The 21,356-nt window shown below is 43.8% G+C and overlaps 1 protein-coding gene across 2 annotated transcripts; it reads left to right on the top strand.

The window, feature by feature from the left end:
• On the top strand, nucleotides 11,459–15,124 carry LOC110435086. Of its 2 annotated transcripts, none has more exons than XM_021460449.1 (2): nucleotides 11,459–12,865; nucleotides 14,198–14,729. In XM_021460449.1, exon 1 carries the CDS (start codon nucleotides 11,612–11,614, stop codon nucleotides 12,857–12,859), a length of 1,248 nt encoding a protein of 415 aa, XP_021316124.1. In that variant the 5' UTR covers nucleotides 11,459–11,611; the 3' UTR covers nucleotides 12,860–12,865; nucleotides 14,198–14,729. The 2 variants fall into 2 exon arrangements, with proteins under 2 accessions (XP_021316124.1, XP_021316123.1); XM_021460448.1 differs by lacking the exon at nucleotides 14,198–14,729 and adding an exon at nucleotides 14,768–15,124 and having other exon boundaries at nucleotides 11,462–12,865.

The following is a 21,356-nucleotide window of genomic DNA, read 5'->3' as shown; positions in this document are numbered from 1 at the left end:
GTACCCAGCCATGGGTGATGACTAGACCAAGGGCGATGGTCACTCCGTCTTCTCTTTTGCTTTTGTGGGAATGACCGAACTATGGCACTGTACCAGACTAAATGTGTGTGTTGTACTTTCGAACTATGAAGCTTCCGCTACTTGAAGGACTTGGTTTGTAATAATTTTAAGAACTCTGATGTATTTTATGAATGTTGTAATCTGGATGTATTTGTGGATGGCGACCGCTAAACTTATTACGATCTTGGCTGTTGTGCGATGTGTGGTTTGAAATCCTTCGAGATTTCACGGACTACCGGGATTATATGGGCTTAAGCCTGATGGGTTGACTATGCAAATGGTCTCCGTTAGGCTTAATCTCTTATAATTTGGTCGGTTCTGTTACAGCTGGCATCGGAGCAAGGTTTAGCGAGTTACTGTTCATAAGTACGTTCTAAACAAAATCTAAACCGGTTTAATAAAAGATTTTATTAATTAATGATGATCAAGGTGTTAAACTATGTTTTGGAAAACTATTTAGTGTGCCATGGTCATATCCTTTATGCCTAGTTAAGGACTCTAAGGTGGCTAGTTAAGTACTGACTTGGGGGTTAATGCATCATATTTTATTTCGTCGCTCATACGGCGTGCAATAGTATGAGTACCATTCATTTGAGTGGTAATGTATGGATCCATTTTTCCTCTACGCCATGGTAAGTGGGAGCTGTGAGAGCATGATCGGATACACTGCCGGTCTACGGGAGTGTTGTTAGGCACTGTGTCATGCACACATGTTTTGGTGTGTCTTAGAAACAGTACCGCATGTTGGGAATTCCGTCCTGAGAGGCGATGCCGTCATTAGGGCGATGATGTGGGTAGTGACACGTCATATGCATGGACGGGTGTCCGTGTATGTGAAGTGTATAGTTTAAAATTCTTGTGCTGCACGATCATACTGTGGGAGGGCTGAAATGAGTTTTCTGCAGGTACACTAACCACGTTCTCGCTTAGAACGCTAGTTACGTTATGAGAGAACGTTGTGTGCCACCGCATATACCGCTTAGTGTTAACTTCTTTTTCTAAGTTTGTGAGATCGTAAGTTCGTGCGTGCACCATGTTCATTTCATATCATTGCTTACTTTCCCCCTTAATTTAATCTGTCCCAATTCTAAATAAAATAATTAAAGGTAATCCTCGCTCTTACCCAAGGTATTCCATTTGGAGCAGATGGCACGCACTAGGCTCACCGCTCGCAAGTCCACTGGTGGGCGGGCCCCTCGCCATCCGTTGGCAGCTAGGAGCTCGCGACATAAGAGCAAGTTCCTGGACGAGTTTGGAATGCCCACTTTGCTTTGGAGGGTGCTCAGTTCGATGGGGTATCCCGAAGGAAGGGAGCCTCGCTACTATTGGGATAAGGAGCCGCTTGGTGACGAGACCCTGGTGGGGATCGAGGCAGTTGTCCCTACCAGTGGAGGAGACCCTGCTTGGGGCGGCTGGGTGTACGAGTCCCGAGGTGTCACACCTTTCCACGGTGCCAGCAGGGCAGCTTTCGCAGTTTTGAGGGACCTCATGGAGAGGTTTCCACAGGAGCTGGCCCACGCCTTTGCTGGGGTGTTTCCCCGGGGTGACCCCTACACTTCGGTGTGGGATCAGTCCGAGGTGAACGCTCTAGAGAGGAGTGCAGATGAGGACCAGCATAGTGACAGTACAACTATGAGTGCCATGTACGCTCTGATGAAGACCTATGGAGGCCTGGAGCGTTGTTTGGGTCGCTTGTCCGGGTCTCTTCTCACCGTCCAGGATGAGAAGCGTCAGTTGCAGCGTGAGTTTGACTCTGAGGTTGAGAGGCTGCAGGCAGAGTTGGCCCGTGTGACCACAGAGAGAGATCAGGCAGTCCAGAAGAACAGTGAGCTGAATCAGGACCTGCTGGCAGTGCGTGAGCAGAGGGATAGGGCGACTACTGCTCACAGGAACTGCGAGCGCATGCTAGTCCATGTGCTTGGGCAGAGGAATGAAGCCTGGCACGAGGAGGACACTTTGAGAGCCCGACAGCTAGAGCTAGAGCAGCAGCTAGCCAATGCTGAGGAGTACAATGAGAACTTTCATTAGGAGATCCACCAGCTGCATAACCAGCTCCATCCTCACCACCTGCCCGGAGCAGCTGAGCTAGACTCTGAGGATGAGATGGACGTGGATCCTGAGATAGGAGCAGCTGCTAGTGGAGATGAGGAGGAGGAGGGCTCTGGCATGGACAGTGATCATAACGAGTAGATGCTAGGGCTCTAGAGCTAGTCCTTCTTCTTTTGAGATGTATGTTGCATGGCATGTCTTGTACCTTTGGATCTGGGCTATGTAAAACTTTATGAGTTAGTGCTGAAAGTCCAGTGCATGTATGGTGGCAAGTTGGATGTACGCGAACCTTGTTGCGTGAACGTTAAGTAATCTGTTAGTGATGTTGTGCGTAGATGATGAATTGTTGTGCCTCTGTTTATTGTGCGAATTTATTCCCTCAGTAAATTCAATACGGCATGATTCTACACATTTCTACCGTTGATGGCAACTCCTAACTATTGCTTATCATTCACGTATACAGATGGTGCAAACACGAGGCGGGGGTAACAACAATCCGGGTCTTGGAGCAGGTACGTCCGGAGGTGGGGCTCAACGGAATGAGGACAGAGCACCAACACCGCCACCACCACCGCCTCCTCCGTACACTGCGGACATGTTTTTCGCGCAGTTTCTGGGGAGCCAACGCAACATGGAACAGATGCAACGCAACATGGAAGAGGCTCTGCGTAACATAGCTGACAACACCCGTCGTGGGGATAACCAGGGCGACCGTGAAGTCAACCAGTACAGCTCATTCAAGGACTTCATGGATACCAAGCCACCAATTTTCAAAGAGGCTTTGGAACCGCTCGAGGCGGATGAGTGGATCAACACTATGGAGCAGAAGTTTCGTCTTCTCCGAATGACAGAAGAACTTAAGGCTGAGTATGCGGCACATCAGTTGCAAGGACCCGCTGGGATTTGGTGGTCCCATCACCGTACCACCTACCCAGAGGGGACCCCAATTACCTGGAACCGCTTCACCACCGCTTTTCAGGGAAAGTATATTCCTCCGGGGTTAGTGGAAATGAAGATCGGGGAGTTCATGAGGCTGTCCCAGGGGACGAAATCTGTGAAGGAGTATCTACACGCTTTCAACAATCTCGCTCGCTATGCCCCTGAGTTTGTGAACACGGAGGCCAAGAAGATTGCTAGTTTCCAGAGAGGCTTGAATCCAAAGATGCTGAAGACCATGGGTACAGGAGCCAGGGCTACCTTCAATGCCTACATCAATGACTGCCTAACCCAGGAAAACAATAATAACAACTACAGTGCATCCAAGTCACGAAAGAGGGCTTTTGAAGCCGGATCATCCCAGCCTAGGGCACCCGTGATAGGGAGACAGCAGTATCGTCCCCCTGCCCCAGGTGCTAGGTTCCGACCGCCGCAGAGAAGGAACACCGGGCATCCAACACAGCAGAAGCTGTACAAGGTGGCAATAGCCCCTGCCAAGCCAAAGGCAATTCAAGCTGCAGCACCTGCCGTCAACAATGCGCCCAAGGGTCCATGCTATAACTGCCACAAGATGGGGCACTTTGCTAAGGAATGTCCCTACCCCAAGAGGCAGCAGCCAACCTATCCAGCTCGTGTGCACCATACCTCGATCGAGGAGATCCCGGAAGGAGAACCGGTAACAGCTGGTATGTTCTCTGTCAACCAACATCTTGCAGTTGTTTTGTTTGATTCTGGATCATCGCATTCATTCATGAGCCAAGCATTTTCACAAAAGCATAGTCAACCGGTTACAGATCTGGGTTATGGCTACCGCATCAGCTCAGCAGGGGCAGATGTGTTGACCAATAGAGTGGTTCGAGGGGCAACCCTAGATATAAGTGACCGAGTTTTTCGGGTAAATCTAGTGGTCATGCCTGGGTTAGTTCTGGATGTTATCATGGGCATGAACTGGATGAGGGAATGGGATGCCGTCATAGATACTGGGAAAAGGATGTTATCCCTCAGAGAACCACAGGGCAACTGCTCTTTTCAAGTACCTCTGCCCCGTCGTCTTGACTTTGCTAGCATCTCTTGTGCTACGCATGTGGTTCCCTTACCATAGATCCCAGTAGTCTGTGAGTTCCCTGATGTTTTTCCCGAGGAATTACCAGGACTTCCCCCAGATAGGGAGGTAGAGTTTGCAATCGAGTTGATACCAGGTACAGCACCAATATCTAGAAGGTCGTACCGGATGCCACCTAACGAACTCGCCGAGTTGAAAAATCAACTAAAGGAGTTGCTGGATAAAGGATTCATCCGGCCAAGTTCGTCAGAATGGGGTTGTCCGGCTTTGTTTGTGAAAAAGAAGGATCAATCGTTGCGCATGTGCGTGGACTATCGTCCACTCAATGCAGTGACAATCAAGAATAAGTATCCCTTGCCAAGGATCGATATCCTGTTTGATCAGTTGTCCAAGGCAAAAGTGTTTTCCAAGATAGATTTGAGGTCTGGGTATCATCAAATCAAGATTCGTCCGCAAGATATCCCGAAGACTGCTTTCTCCACCAGATATGGGTTGTATGAGTACCTTGTCATGTCCTTTGGGTTGACAAATGCTCCTGCATACTTTATGTATCTGATGATTTCAGTCTTTATGCCAGAATTGGATAAGTTTGTTGTGGTGTTTATCGATGATATCCTGGTTTATTCAGAAAATGAGCAAGACCATGCCGAGCATCTGAAAACCGTGTTAACACGATTACGAGAGCATCAGTTATATGCCAAGTTCAGCAAGTGTGAGTTCTGGTTGAAGAAAGTTCCTTTCCTAGGGCACATTCTGTCTGAAGAAGGGATTGCTGTGGATCCGTCAAAAGTGCAGGAAGTTATGGACTGGAAGGCACCAACTTCTGTCTCGGAAGTTAGAAGTTTTCTTGGTCTGGCCGGGTATTATCGTCGATTCATACCTGACTTCTCCAAGATTGCTAAGCCAATGACAAGTTTGCTACAAAAGGATCATAAGTTTGTCTGGACGGAGGGGTGTGAGTTAGCCTTCCGCACCTTCCGAAAGTTGCTAACCACTGCTCCCGTTCTAGCACAACCCAATATAGAGAAGCCTTTTGATGTGTTTTGTGACGCATCGAAGAGTGGCCTGGGGTGTGTGTTGATGCAAGATGGCAGGGTGATAGCTTATGCTTCCCGACAGTTGAGAAAGCACAAAGTCAACTACCCCACTCACGACCTCGAGTTAGCAGCAGTGGTACATGCTTTGAAGATTTGGAGACACTATTTACTGGGAAATAAATGTCACGTTTATACTGATCATAAGAGTTTGAAGTACATCTTCACTCAATCCGAGCTAAATATGAGGCAACGATGGTGGTTGGAGTTAATCAAGGACTATGATCTGGAAGTTCACTACCATCCAGGCAAAGCTAATGTGGTAGCAGATGCGTTGAGTCGTAAACTGCACTATCAAGTGGTTCAACCGTTGTTTGAAGATGGGTTCAATCTCATGCATCCTGAGGTCTTATGTCACATACAACTCAGTTGTTCACTCGAGAGTCAAGTCATTGAAGGTCAGAAGGCAGACAAAGGTATATTCCACATCAAAGAGAGGATCAAAGACGACCCAAAAACTCAGTTTCGAGTTGATGAGAAAGGGGTACTGTGGTTTCAACATCGGTTAGTAGTCCCGAAGGATCGGGAATTGAAGAATCGCATCATGGATGAAGCCCATCTCTCCAAGCTTTCTATTCATCCTAGTAGTAGTAAAATGTATCAAGACCTAAGACCCCACTTTTGGTGGACCAAGATGAAGAAAGAGATAGCCGCATATGTGGCCCGTTGTGACACGTGTTGCAGAGTTAAGGCCATCCATATGAAACCTGCAGGTCTATTGCAACCGTTATCAGTTCCAGAGTGGAAATGGGAAGAGGTCAGTATGGACTTTATCATAGGTTTACCAACCACGAGGAAGGGGAATGACTCGATTTGGGTAATCATAGATCGATTAACCAAGTCGGCTCATTTCATCCCAGTTAAGAACACATACAGACCTCCCGAGTATGCCGATATATATATGGCTGAGATTGTCAAGTTGCATGGTATTCCCAAGACCATCATATCAGATAGAGGACCACAGTTCACCGCTCACTTCTGGGAGCGCATGCATAAGAGTTTGGGGACCAGTCTGATAAGAAGCATGGCGTACCATCCTCAGACCTCAGGTCAAACGGAGAGGTTAAATCAAGTGTTAGAAGATATGATGAGGGCCTGTGTGCTATCGTCCAAGGGATCATGGGAGTCATGGTTACCTCTGGCTGAATTCTCCTACAATAACAGTTATCAAGAGAGCATCAAAATGGCCCCATTCGAAGCTTTGTATGGTCGGAGGTGTAGGACTCCGTTAAACTGGGTTGAGCCTGGGGAAAGAAGATACTATGGTATCGACTTCATGAATGAGGCCGAGAAGAAGGTGCAAATCATACAGCAGCATATGCAAGCGGCACAATCACGACAAAAGAGTTATGCTGATAAGAGGAGAAGGCCACTTGAATTCAAAGTAGGTGACTATGTGTACCTCAAGGTTACGCCAATGAAGAAAGTTCAACGTTTCCGAGTTCGAAGCAAGCTTGCACCCAGATATGTGGGACCGTACCAAATACTAGAGAGGAAAGGCCCCGTGGCCTACAAGATTCAGTTACCTGAAGAGTTGAGCTCGATCTTTCCGGTCTTCCATGTGTCGCAACTGCGGAAATGTTTGAAAGTACCTGAGCAAAGAATTGAACCTCGAGGGATCAAAATAAAAGCAGACTTAGAGTATAAGGAGCAGCCAGTGGGAATTGTGGATACCAAGGAACGGGTAACCCAAAACAGAATTGTCAGAACATACAAGGTGGTGTGGAGTCACCATGACGATAGGGATGCCACCTGGGAAACTAAGGATTATCTAAAAACAGTTTATCCAAAATTTCATAAGAAATGGTTAGTAACCCGAAATCTCGGGACGAGATTTCCCTAAGGGGGGAAGGGCTGTAACACCCTAGGTGTTAAGCATGCATTTAGCCCTATCATAACATGCATAAGCATTGTCATCAAGCATAGCATCATGAGCATGTCATTCATCTCAAAACATGATTTTATGTGCTTTATTTCATGTGTTTTAATTATGCTAAAAATATGATGCTTGCTTCTAAAAATGTGAAATATTCAAACTAGGGTGATTTATGTGTAAGAAGAATTAAGAATATTTTGGTGCAATTTTTGGAGCTATAGAATTTGAGAAATGGAATTTATACAAAAATCTCCAAAATGAATTTATTTGGAAACCTAGAACTAGTTTTAATTTGTAATTCAAATTCTATTTGGAATTTGGTCTTGCTTATTAAAACAAAGTTGTAGGGTTTTTGTTTTGGAACAACTTTGCTTTTGGGGGCAAGAGGTGAAAATGATTTTAAATTAGTCCAAATGAATTTAGAAAACAATTTGAGAAAAGAAATTAAAAAAAAAATAGAAAAGGGGCAGGCGCTGCTGGGCCAACCCCGCCTCCCTTTCGGCCCAGCGAGCGGCCCGGCCTGCTTCTCCCTCCCCCTCTCTCCCGCGCGCGCGGACACGCCTCGTCCCAGCCAGCGTCGGCCACGTGGCGGCCGTACGCCGGCGAGGAGCGCGCCGCGGCCGGCCTCCAACCCCCCCTGGTTGGGACGCCGGCTCGGGCTCCCAGGCCATTCCCTCCATCCTGTCGCCCGCGCCCTTCTCCTTCCTCCCTCCGCTCGCGAGTGCAACCGAGCCGTAGATCTCCGCCGCAGCGCCATCGCCGGAGCTGCTCCGCTGCTCACCGCCGGCCACTCCGGTGGCCAAAACTCGACACCGAAGCCACCAGCGCCTTCGCCATCGTTAGGGTAAGCCTGTGCGAGAGTTCTACCGAGGTGAGAGTCCGTCGAGCGCCGTGAATAGCTCGCCGGAGTTACCCCGAGCTCGCCGGAGTACTCCGCCGCGATGGATCTTGCGTTTCCCTGCCTCTTTTCGCTGGTTTTTGGTTGCGCTAGGTCGGTAGGGTGGTGAGGAAGCTCGGAGAGCCGTTTGCGCACGCTCTACCGCGCCGGAGCGGCCTGGCCACGGCGAGCAGCACCGCCGTGCCGCCATGCACGCTCGTCGGAGGTGCTCCGGCTATCCTCCGGTCAATCCAAGGGTACCGCTGGGTGCGCCTCGCTGCGGGGAGCACGATGGTGCTCACCACGTGGCAGGGAACCTCACCGCCGGCGAGATCTGCTCGTCGGAGGTGAGCTCCCTTTCGGTCTCGCTGAACAGTGGGGCCAGAGGCCCACTGTCAGTCGCAGGGGGACCCCGGTGGGTGTAGATCTGGGTGTGTTTAGTCTTTTTCGTCGGTTTTCTTGAATAAATGTTTTCCAGAAATCGATTCAAAAATTGTAAAATTCATATCTTGAGTTCTACAGCTCCAAATTTGATGAAATAAATTTTGGTGTGCTCTAAATTTCCAGATCTACAGTTTGAAGTAATTGCATGTCATGTTTGAGTAACTTTTCTGTATGAAAATATTCAATCCATGTTTTTGCTAAACTTGGAAAATGCATAGTAATTAAAATAGGGTTCAAAAAAATGTGAAATTTGATTTGTTGGCTCTGCATGTATGTTTACTCACTGGGAAAATATTGCTACACATTATTTGTTGTATAAATGAATTTATGGTAATTTAAATGCTTGCATGGCAGTGGTTTATGATTTTTAGTAAAAATTTGGTTCATGCAATTAATCTGGAAATTTTTGTGGATGTTTCTTATGATATTAGACAAATTCTAAAAATATGAAATCTGCTGTTTGACACTTACACCACAGTAGAGTAATTGTAATTGCCTTTATGTAATAATCTTGTGATTTTTGTACCTCAAAATAAGTATCCCAAAATTATGAAAAATTTACAGTAGACTTTATGCTTGACTGGTAGTCTTCTGTAATTTTTATGGAATTTATTGATGAACAGAACTGTATGTAAATTTTAATGGGCCTAGAAATAAATAAAGAAAATTATGAATTGTTGTATGTATAGGTTGAATAGAATAAGTTTGGGTTTGGTGTATCTTTGAAGCAACTTGTGGGTTGCTGGTCACACTCGAAAAATAATTGTAGAAGAGAATGTACTAGATGTTTAATCCAATTGCTTACTCTTGGATGATGTTGACTACCTTGTAACGAGCATGACCCAGTGAATCACCTATGCATCATGTCATGATCATTTGGTACCTTTTCCTGCAAGCATCCACTCGGGCATCTCGCACTCCACTCATGAGCACACATGCATCATACAGGCTCGCAGGAGAACGAGGTGGGACCCGAGGAGCCAGAGGAGATTCAGGAGCAGGAACCTCCGGAAGCACAGGAACCCGGAGAGGAACTCCAGGAGTGTCCGGATCACCGACCCAGCACGTTTGAGAAAGGCAAGCCCCGGAGCATTCTAAGTCTCCCTATTCTCGCTAACTTACAGAATATACTATGTTGTTCTACTATACTGCATTTAAGTGATAGGAATTGCTTGATACCGTTGATGCATATGTACTCCTTGTTATCCCTACTCGTTTACCTACCTTGTCCTATGTAGATAGGCACGGAGTCTATGCTTAGCTTGCTTAGTCCGGTAGAAGTCGGGTGATCCCCTGTCACCTGTGAGATATAGGTGGATACCTGCTTGGGTAAGCAGTGGTTGCTTTGGGAAAAGAATAACCAAGTGTGGAATGGAATTGGAGACCGGGCAGGGTCTTATGGTGGGTTGACCATAGTGCCCCTGCCTGTGTCGATTAAGGACCGGTCGTTGACGGCTCTCTTGTCATGTTGAACGCATGCCCCACACTTAGCTGGAAGGATAAGTCATTCCGACCGCGAAGCCTGAACACTATCCGGGCCGGGAATCGAGCCGCCATGCGCTGTATTGGTGATGGTTGAGGAGAACGACGAGGGCGCGACGCGCAACCTTGGTATATCTTGGATACCTCGGTCGCCGGAACGGTCCTCGGGTACTGGCGGTGCCTGCCGAACCCGCGAATTGGTCCTGGATAGTGTAATACGGTGATCTGTAGCTCACTTGATCAGTGAGTGTGGTTTGTGCGGGGAATACCTCGCCAGCTGGTTAGAAATCGATTCGAATCGCCATCGCTCCTGGATAGTGAGCACTTGACATGAGCTTCGTCCTCGTAGTAAGGACTATGGAACACTTGAGTTAAAATGAAAGGGTTTATGAATGCTATGATGAAGTACTATCATATCCCTATACTTGCTTGTAATAGTGCAGGTGCAAACCTAGATAATAGGTAATGACACTTTCAACTTGAGCAAATTAAAAGAAGAAAGATTTATGTAGGTTATGATAGTAAAATCCTGCGGTTTTGCAAAAATGGTTGTCAGCTACCCCACTATATAGCCTTCATGATCCTTGAAGAGTCTTTATTTTAAAGTTTATGACGGGTAAGTCTAGCTGAGTACCTTCTCGTACTCAGGGTTCTACTCCCATGTTGTTTTGCAGATGGTCAAATGTACTATGGTTATTGCATCATCTGTCTGTACCCAGCCATGGGTGATGACTAGACCAAGGGCGATGGTCACTCCGTCTTTTCTTTTGCTTTTGTGGGAATGACCGAACTATGGCACTGTACTAGACTAAATGTGTGTGTTGTACTTTCGAACTATGAAGCTTCCGCTACTTGAATGACTTGGTTTGTAATAATTTTAAGAACTCCGATGTATTTTATGAATGTTGTAATCTGTATGTATTTGTGGATGGCGACCGCTAAACTTATTACGATCTTGGCTGTTGTGCGATGTGTGGTTTGAAATCCTTCGAGATTTCACGGACTACCGGGATTATATGGGCTTAAGCCTGATGGGTTGACTATGCAAATGGTCTCCGTTAGGCTTAATCTCTTATAATTTGGTCGGTTCTGTTACAGAGTCCGCCATAGATGTACTAGGGCTGGACCACCGACAAGAGTAGGGGCAAAGACGATGGGGAGTGTGGCCGCTGGTGAGGAGGAATAAGGGGAGGAGTGGAGAGGGGCGCGCACTCAAAGTTGAAGGTGGTCATGCATGCAGCCACACACGTATGACCATGCACTAGACGTATCCAAAAAATATTACTAAACTAGAATGTTTCACAATTTCTACTTTTATGTTTTTTATATATTGTATTAGGTTTTTTTTGTTAATTTTAACATTTCTATCTTTAATCATAACTTTAAAAGGTCGGTATAGGTTACCAACATCAGACTTGGTCTTAAAAAATAACATAAGCTTTATTTTTTTAGATTTACTATAAGAAATAATTTTCATAATATGTAGTTTACATACTGTAAAATTATATAGATTTTTTTTAAAAAAATTGATAGTTAAACTGAGAAATATTTATCTGTAAAATAACGGAAGGAATATCTGAGTTCATCCGCAATGGTTATTTGTTGGTCAGCCAAGAAACAGGATCCTGAAGCGACTATTGCCCCTTTCAATTCCCCTCCCCTACCTGAGGCCGTGAAAAGCCTGGGGTAGCCGGTACACCCGAAATTCCCAAACCCGTCGCCGCACGGAAATGGAAATCGAGAGGCCGCCGCAGCCGCCGCCTGTCGCCGCTGCTGTGGCTGCGGCGGCAGCCATTTCCACGGTGCTCGGTGACGACGACCTCCTGCGCGAGATCCTCGTACGTCTCGGCCTACCCACCAGCCTCCTCCGTGCCGCTCTCGTCTGCCGACGCTGGCTCCGCCACGCCTCCGACCCGGCCTTCCTCCGCCGATTCCGTGACCTCCACCCGCCCCGTCTCCTCGGCGCCTACCTCTCCACATCGGCCGGCCCCGCCCCGCGCCTGCGGTTCCTCCCGATCCGTCCGGTCCCGGAGCTCGCCGCCGCCGCCCGCCGCGCCGGCTCCTTCTTCGACGCCTTCAAGGGATCCTCCGCCGCCGTCTACGACAGCCGCGGTGGCTGCCTCCTCGTCACCACCTTCGACGACCGCCACGACTCCACGCACCAGGTCTGCCGCCCGCTGTCCCCGGGAGGGGACACCACCGTGGTTCCGCCACCCCCGCCGCCGCCGCCGATCCAGCTCAACAACGACGAGGAATGCCTCATCTACCACTACGGTGAGTTCCTTCGCGACGACGGCGACGGCCGCTCCTACTTCTGCGTGGTGATGGGGTTTAGCGAGCTGCAGACCACCGTGTACTTATACGAGTTGCACGACATCAACTGGGTTGTCAAAGCCTCGGCAGCCGCGCAGCTCGCTTTATTGCCACCCAAATCAAGGGTTATGCTCTTCGATAGCGCCAACTTCTACATGTTGTCCACAACCAACAGGATCCTTGTGTGTGATTTTCCATCCTCAAGTATCTCAGTCATGGAGCTCCCCAATGGGGTGGAGAACAAGCCCGGTGGTTGTATCATGCTTTCCAGGGGAGGTAGATCTGGAATCTTTCTGATCTATGTTAAAGAGTTTCAGCTTCACATCTTCCACCACAGGATGGGTGCCAATGACCCAGGCAACTGGTCCCTAGTGGATTCTGTTTCTTTGCGTCAGGTGTGCTCTAATCTGGATATGGCAAGCTGGCAATTTATGGATGGACCTAGTGTTGGTGTTAAATTATGCGCTGTTGGGGACAACGCGGAGTTTGTGCTCTTGGAGATATTTGGTACTATTGTATTCTTGGATATTATAAGCAGGCAAGCCGAGAAGGTTTATGAGCTGACACCAGAGGATAAAGAGTTGGTCAGTGTCCGTCCCCTGATGTTGATATGGCCTCCTGTTTTCCCTCAGTTGAAGGATGCATATTATGAACAAAAGGAGTGATGCGAGGTTTGCTTCTTTGTTCCTTATGTACTATTGGTACCTCTTATCCAGTTCATGATGTTTTGCATTGTGTTTTGTGTTAGTTCCTTCTTTTCTTATGATATTTGCTGATCTGCATAGTTTGCTTGACTGCTATATTATCTAGTTTACAATGTGTATAAAAAATATCTGTCGACTGTTGTAGAGGTTTGAATCAGTGCCACACAATAGGTCAGATGCAGGAAAAAAATGGCATGGCTGCATTGTTAGTGATTAAAAAAACCATGGTATTGTATAACCATGTAATGGTGTTGTGTAGGTGGAGCTGAAATTTGTAATGTGGTTCCATGGTTAGTCTAGTTGCTGACACAAATGTGTTGGTTCTTGGAGCATTTGATGGTGTTTTGTGTTCTTAGAGGAAGTTGTGTCTGGAATGTTAAAGGCTGTACTTTCCTGTTTTTGTTGTAATATGATATTTCACCTGAGTTAGCCTTATAGTTTTAGGTGTTGTGTCATGTGGATGACCTTATCTCTCTGGAGGAAATATGTCAGTACTCCGGAGGCTTGGCTGGAGCAGCAGCCATGTATCCATGTCCAGTACTTGCGTGGCAGTTGGGTTCGTGGCTAGGCTGTATGCGTGTGAGGCTTCGGACTCTGCTATATGTGTCTCTGGGTCTCTCCTGGCAGTGGCGGAGGGAAGGGGGGGCTGAGGGAGGCCTGGCACCCCCCAACCTTCCCATAACTCCCTTAATACACCTCATAGATTAGATGTTTAATTATCTAACTCCCTTAATACACCTCATAGATTAGATGTTTAATTATCTAATTAGCTAGTTAATGATATTATCTGTACTAAGATTTTTATTCTTATTTCATATTAATCTCTAATAGTTTCTTATAAAAATAGAATCTAGATCTTTCTAATATTTTTTTCATATCTTTTATTTTTATTATTGTCTATCAAACATCAGTTTGTCCTCTACCACACACTCTAATTAGCTAGTTAATTGAAAATCAGCGTTTTCCTTGTTTAATCCTTCTGAATTGATCTCCAACAATGGGATCTATATTATTTAGCATTAGTCTTCCTATTATCTTTCTTATCTCTATGCTTCTATCATTATTCATCTAAACTCTAAACGGTCATTTAGCCCGTTGTACTCAACTTTTAAACACTAACAGTGGTATGGTGTTTCTGTTTAACCTTCTATTTAAATGACCATTTTACTTGTTTAAGTGATCGTTTTGTCTAAGACTAAATGATATGTAACTGATTGTTTGTCATTTGATGTTAGGATCTAGTACTAATTAATTTTGCCCCCGTTTAACTACTTGTTTTTATTATGATTCTTTTCCTAGGCAAAGAAATAGAATGATCAGGTGAAGGTCAGAGGCATGAGACTAGTTAAATTTCTCTTTTTTTTTGTTTTTCTGCTTTTTTTGCATTACAATGCAAACGTTTATTTTGGTGCTATGTACAACTTTATCATGTAATATTTTGACACACATGATTATTCTTGGTTTGCACGGCCCCCCATATGTTCAAATCCTGGCTCCGTCCCTGTCTCCTGGAGAGCACACAAGTTTTGTAACCAATCACCTTCAGCAAGTTAATCTTCTCTTGCCTAGCTATGTCTCGTCCAAATCCCTTGTTCTTCTTCTTGATCCCCTCTAGGTTGTTAACAAAATGCATCAGCTGACTTGATTGAATAGATCAATTTGACTTGATTGAGATTGACAGATACCCAGATGGAATGGCAGTTTGTCCAACATTTTAGACCAGATATGATTAGCACTGTTTTTCATTATTGTTTTTGGGTTTCGGTTGATGTAAAAGTCAAGAATATTAGAATATTAGATCACTTACTAAGATCAGCAATTGTTTCATTCAGCGCACTCCTTATGTACTATCCCTTAACCCTGTGGCAGGCTGAAAATACAGCTTTAGAGGAACCAGATCAGTTTCAAATTCCAAAGCTCAACCCGCGGCCAAAAGATGAGGATGAGAAGCATAACAAGATCACTGAATGACGTGCTTTATGACGAGCACACCCTATTCCGAGGTGTAGTAAAAATGAGAGAATAAAGGGAGGCTAGTTCATGTAAATAGCAACTCTGAACAAAATATAGGTGTTATATTACTTGTTTAGATCATTGGTATGCCACGCTTTGCTTTATAATCCATAATAATAAATCTTAGATCATCAAGTGTGCAAGCCCTGTTTGGGTCCCAGGAATTGAGAAATATTGGAAGTAATCTAATAAAGAAATAGGAATCACTTTTTAGATATTGAGTTGATTTGTGGGGTCTAGGCGTTTGGCAGGCCTTGTTTAGTTTCCGGAAAATTTTGCAAAATTTTTGAGATTTTCTGTCACATCAAATCTTGCGGCACATGTATGAAGCATTAAATATAGGTAAAAAAGATAACTAATTACACAGTTTGCATGTAATTTGCGAGACGAATCTTTTGAGCCTACTTAGCTTATGATTGGACAATATTTGTCAAATACAAACGAAAGTACTATTATTCACATTTTGCAATTTTTTTTGCAAGTAAACAAGGCCTTAGTTTCTAAAAAATTTTGCAAAACTTTTCAGATTCTCCGTCATATCGAATCTTGCGGCACATGTATGGAGCATTAAATACAACTAAAAAAATAACTAATTACACAATTTATTTGTATTTTGCGAGACGAATCTTTTAAGTCTAGTTAGTCCATGGTTAGATAATATTTGTCAAATATAAATGAAAGTGCTATAGTGTTTATTTTACAAAAAGTTTTGGAACTAAACAAGGCCTGAGAGACAAGTTAAGGTAGATGGTTCAATCTTTGATTTCTATGATTTCTAGGACGGAACAGCTCTATTTTCTACTTGGTTGAAAATGGATGAGATTGACCAATTTTTTTATTTGGTTCGGGGACACCAAAAGCAGGATCTTCTTTACAGAAGTGGGGTCCACGTGCCATTCTTTTGTTTGGCTTCTTTCTTTACCCATTTGGACCATTACCAACTTCTCTTCAGTGCATGACCTAGTATGAGTTTCCGCGTCTATCCTACCGGCCATCATTGACATATCGTCTAGCTATACCTTCATGGCTGGGCCTATGACGCCCTCCCAACCTCGAGCCCTTGACAACCATCTCCATACTTCTTTCCTACACCAGGCGGCACCACAACACGCCTGTCACGCCGTTCCACTTAGAATGACTATGTCCACTCAAAAAGGGATATGGACTTACATAATCTTTATTGAATATTCTAAGTTGATGTCCTTAACCTCATACCAAACACCATGAAAAATGAGTCCCTGAGTTTAGAAATTCATTGAACCAAAACGCTACCTAGCCACGCAAAATCTATAGAGAAACTTAGGAAAATAAGTCTTAGTAAAATTTTGGACATAAGTTTTCCATAAAAATCTAAAAGAAGGAAGTAATAGAAGATAAATTAAAGGAGAAAAATGGATGGTAGCAACCTCATGGGATGATTGTGTGAAAGCTAGTGAGAGGGAAAAAGTAAAGACTGAAAAAAGTAAGATGTAGTTTGTACCTTGAGTCAGATACCGGTGTTTTAAATTGAAGGTAATGTATTTATAAATCTACCTCATGGAACAGTTAATAGCCTACAAAATAGGGTTATAATGACACATAATGGCTATTGTACATTGAATTGAAGCAAATAGCTGCGTCCTCGTCAAATAACTATGGCCTTGTTTAGTCCACCTCCAAAACCAAAAACTTTTCAAGATTCTCTCACACATCGAATCTTACGACACATGCATGGAGCATTAAATATAGATAAAAACAAAAACTAATTACACAGTTTGCCTGTAAATCACGAGACGAATCTTTTAAGCCTAGTTACTCCATGATTGGACAATGTTTATCAAATAAAAACGAAAGTGCTACAATGTCAAAATCCAAAAAAAATTTAGATCTATCCAGAGATAGCAATTATGGCCGTAGGTTTAGAACCTTGGTTGACACTACTATTGTAGCTAAATGTATCATACTATGATCATGTACTCTTACTACACTAGTACACAAAATCTCTTTAGCGACGCCACCCTTTTACATGAGAGGCGGTTTACATAGCACGCCGCTTGTATAGTGCAAGAGGCACTATAGCTTCGTGACCGCCTTTGAAGATCCATCTGCAGGGTGGTTTTATTAAAAAAATCGTCTTTAATACACATCCATTTTCATAGGCAGTTTAGTTAAAAACACCACCTCTAAAGATCCATCTATAGGGACGGTTCTATTAAGAACACTGTCTCTGATACACGTCCATTTTCAACGGATGTTTAGTTAAGAGGACCGCTACTGAAACTAAATTTTCAAAGGCAATTCTCTTTACATAACCGTCTCTAAAACTTTGGAATTTTCAAAGATGGTTTAGTTAAGGGAACCGCCCCTACTAAGTAATTTATAGTGGTGATTCTCTTTAATCAACCCGCCCCTAAAAATGCCCCTCCTAAATAATCAGCCTGATCCAATGCAGTTCAAAGTTATGCACGATTGTTCCTGCTTGGGGGTGTAACAACAGTTCTTGTCGGTCCTGTTAAACATCTTCGAACGACCAAATTCTTCTAAAGGTTACCATATTCTTCCATGCATTTTTTTTGTAAAGATTAGCAACTTCAACTTCTATTAATAGTGGATTTTGTTTTAATTTACACATCATTTCTCAATAACCTTAGACATTTGTTTTCTAGATCCTTATTGATGATTTATTGTTTATATGTTTCTCACATATATGTTGTATGGTGGATTCATATGGGGTTCTATATTAATTGTGATGCTTTTGTTAGTTTTTTTGTTTTAGGCCTTCTTCAGTATGGAGCATTAAATATAAATGAAAATAAAAACTAATTGCACAATTTGGTTGTAAATTGTGAGACCAATTTTTTAAGTCTAATTAGTCTATAATTAGCTATAATTGCTATAGTAACCAACATGTGCTAATGGCGGATTAATTGGGTTTAATAAATTCATCTTGCAGTTTCTAGACGAGCTATGTAATTTATTTTTTGATCAGTCTATATTTAATACTTTAAATGTATGCCGGTATATCTGATATGACACCCAAAAAATTTCTTTTCGCGAACTAAACAAGACCTTAGTTACGATGAATGGTAGAGGACTTCCTGCGCCACACGAAACTGGATTCCACCCTGGTGATCTTCCATTCACGCTATCGCCATTGGTTCGTTCTGTGTTACCCAGACCCCTCAATATTATGGAATATTTTAATTTTCATGTGCTATTATAATTTTTGCATGTATACATTCATTCATAATATGAATTTTGTATATGTTGAAGACTATAAAACATGTCAAGTGACTGAAAGTAGCTCTATGGATGCTCGGGGTGTGGGATATCTTCGAGACGGCAATAAGTGAGGCCATGAATGATGAAGGAGATGAGTTATGGACGTGCACTCTTGCCTTTGACATCTCCATGAGGCACAATAGTGAGGTGCGCCAGGGCATCGTCCAGCCTGGACGGTAGTTGCCCACCAAGATACACGCCCAGCTTGATACCATGTTACTTTGTAGATAATTGACCTATTTAGCTACCGTATTCCTGATTTCTCATCCTTGAAGATACTAGCTTTGATTGAGCATAGTGTGGATGTGCCACGAGTAAGTGAGAGGCATGCGACATTAGACCAGATGGATGTACGTGGTGTATGGAGTAATGTTTATTTATTCTTATTATTATATACGAGCGTTTTTGATATTTTTTGTTTGTGTGCTTGTAGAATTTTTCTCTATGATTTGACCTATGCTACATGTGCCTTGCAACCCATTCTCTCACAAGGTCTTAAGCATCTAGGGTACCACTCGGGCTTCGTGGAACCGACGAGCGAAATGACGATAGCTGGCATCCAGTATTGCGTGAGATTTAGGCGGAACCAGAGAGTCGATACTCCGTCAGTATATCTATGGGGTTGCATGTCGTCAGTGTTGTGAGGCAATAGAGGATGTTCTAGTGTGGGCCTTGTATTACATAGACAATGACTTTGGTTACACCATCCGAGACGCACACTTTGGAGTGGAGACAGGTAAGGGTTGCATCCAGTTTGTAGGATCCATGCGTTCGTCTTGTTATATTTAAATAGGTTTATTCGATGGTTGTTTACTTTTATTAGGTTTATTTATATGGATATTTTGATTATATTTGTATGAAAGTTAGTTATGTTACATTTGGTTTATTTGTACGCACATCAGCCCCTGGTTTGAAGACTTCTAATTTTTATTTTTTTTAAACAGCGCAGCAAGCAGAGACTAAAATGAAAAAAGATAGCCATTAAATCAAAATCACCATCCTAGCACAACTATTAATCCTATTCCCTCTCTTGCCGCCGCCCAAATTTGAAGCTAGTTCGGGGCAAATATTTTTTTTTATTTTTTAGCTACTACAGTGCAAGGGAAGGGACTACTCGGCAATGGAAAAAATGTACACGCTAGACAAATTTTATCATTGAGATATTTCTATTCTCTTATTAACAAATATCATCTTGATGGATGACCCAGAGTACAAAAACACAGAATAATTCAATCAAATTTACAGAGAGATTTCTAAGGAACCAAATTAACAAAGTGCCATCTTGTCGAGGATGTCAATAGGGGTACCCAGCAAACACTCACAATGAGAAGATCCACAAATAATTCGAGGTTCAAACTCGACGATCCAGTATAAACACAGGATCACCAAAGCCGCAGTTCGACCGTGTCGACCATAGCCTCGAATACGGAAATACGATCGAGCGAATGGTCAAGGGCTCGATAGCCAGCGGCCGTCGATTACGGAAAGAGCGTCGAGCGAATCGGCGAGCCTCGAGCGCAAAAGCATTCCCCACCGCCTGTCGCGGGTACGGGAGCCAGAGCATTTAATGCGACTGCCATGCTCCCACCTAACCCGACAGTCACGAGAAACGTGATAGGGGAACAAGCACCCATCAAATCTCTACTTTTTCCAGCTTTATCCTCAAGATTGGAGAAAAGTACAACCCGACACAGTGCAGCAGGAGTAATATCCCATCACGACACCCCTCGAGCCGTTTAAGGTCAGCGCTCCTACATAACAAAACCACCTGTGCCGCCTAACCCTCGAGCAGGCACGCTCCTTCCCAGGGAAGGATCGAGCGATAGAAGTCAGTGTTGACGGTCCTTAAGTATCAAATTTAATTATTAAATAAACAAAGAAAAGGATCCAAATGAAATCAACACCCAGACTTAGGGTTTTATCTGACAGAATTCCACGAGTTTTGGTGTTTGTCTATTTCTGCAGGGGGTTATCAGGAAATACGGAAGAAAGGCCCACACGTCGAGATTACATAGAGATATTAACGTGCCGCGCAATTATCTTACATCTAGAAGACTCCAAAAGCCACGAGAAGGAAGCGGAGGCAGAACGGAGCCTGGCCCAGGGCGCCCGCCCCCTGCTGGAGTCCAATCAGGACTCTCTTTTGGGATTACGCTCCACCGACCTAAGGGATCAAGGATAACCGTTCAATCAATGTCGGTTTGATCCGACGGCCCATATTCACTTGGAAGGACTATAAAACCAGACCCCCTGGCCCCTGGAGGAGAGGACCTCTCAACCCTAATTTATTATTCATCAAGGGAGAAGAAGCCTCTGATCAAGCTTAGAGCCACCACATCAATTAGACATCTAGATTAGCATAGCTACATAGGATTAGAACTAGAAGGAGTCAATCTTCGATTGGTTTCCGGATCTGTCAAGAGGATTCTTGGTAATTCTCTATTGTTCTTCAATTATTCATCTTTGTTCTTCAATATTATGAATATGACTTTGTTCTACTTCAATATATTGGTTATGACTTTGCTCTACTTGTTTATATTCGTAATTATATTGTTCTTAGTTTATCATAGTTATATACTTGGCTTAGTTAGATTGGAATTATATACATGTTTAGGATCGTATAGCGTTTATCCATCGGATCCATGGGTAAATGATAGATATTGTGTAGGCGTGGTGCTTATACCGTATTTATCTGCGATTGTACCCTATATGCCAGATCGCGGGGTAGTTCGTGGTAGTGACAGCTCCACTGATTCTAATATAGTCCCCCTCTCGTGTATTGGGCTGGCAGAGCAACATTATTACAGGGGAGTGATTGCGATGTTTCTCATATTCCTTGATAATATCACTATGCATGGGCGTAATCTTGTCTCACAATGATTGCTAAGTATAATTGCACTAACTATGATATGCTAGACTGTATAGTTAAGAATAACTTAGGAAATATTCTTGTAGCTCGTCCTAATACCATGCTAATGACTTGCTAGAATATCTAATTGAGGTGCTTATCATATTTATTATGTGGCTAAGTTATGCTGATCAGATTAATTATCTTTGTCACTATTCATTACTTTATATATCCTTTATGTGACACTTATCCCTGTATGAAAGAGTTAGATAAATGTTCTCAATTATACATGCAATGATAGATACTCAATTTTATATTCCATTCTATAATCAACAT

This window comes from Sorghum bicolor, chromosome 4, assembly GCF_000003195.3.
Source record: "Sorghum bicolor cultivar BTx623 chromosome 4, Sorghum_bicolor_NCBIv3, whole genome shotgun sequence".
Lineage (NCBI taxonomy): Eukaryota > Viridiplantae > Streptophyta > Magnoliopsida > Poales > Poaceae > Sorghum > Sorghum bicolor.
Note: the sequence above shows the minus strand (reverse complement) of the source record. Positions and strands in the feature narration are given on the sequence as shown.

What these genes read in the sequence shown, in the direction of transcription:
- LOC110435086 (XM_021460448.1), top strand. Translation starts at nt 11,612, where the DNA reads ATGGAAATCGAGAGGCCGCCGCAGCCGCCGCCTGTCGCCGCTGCTGTG.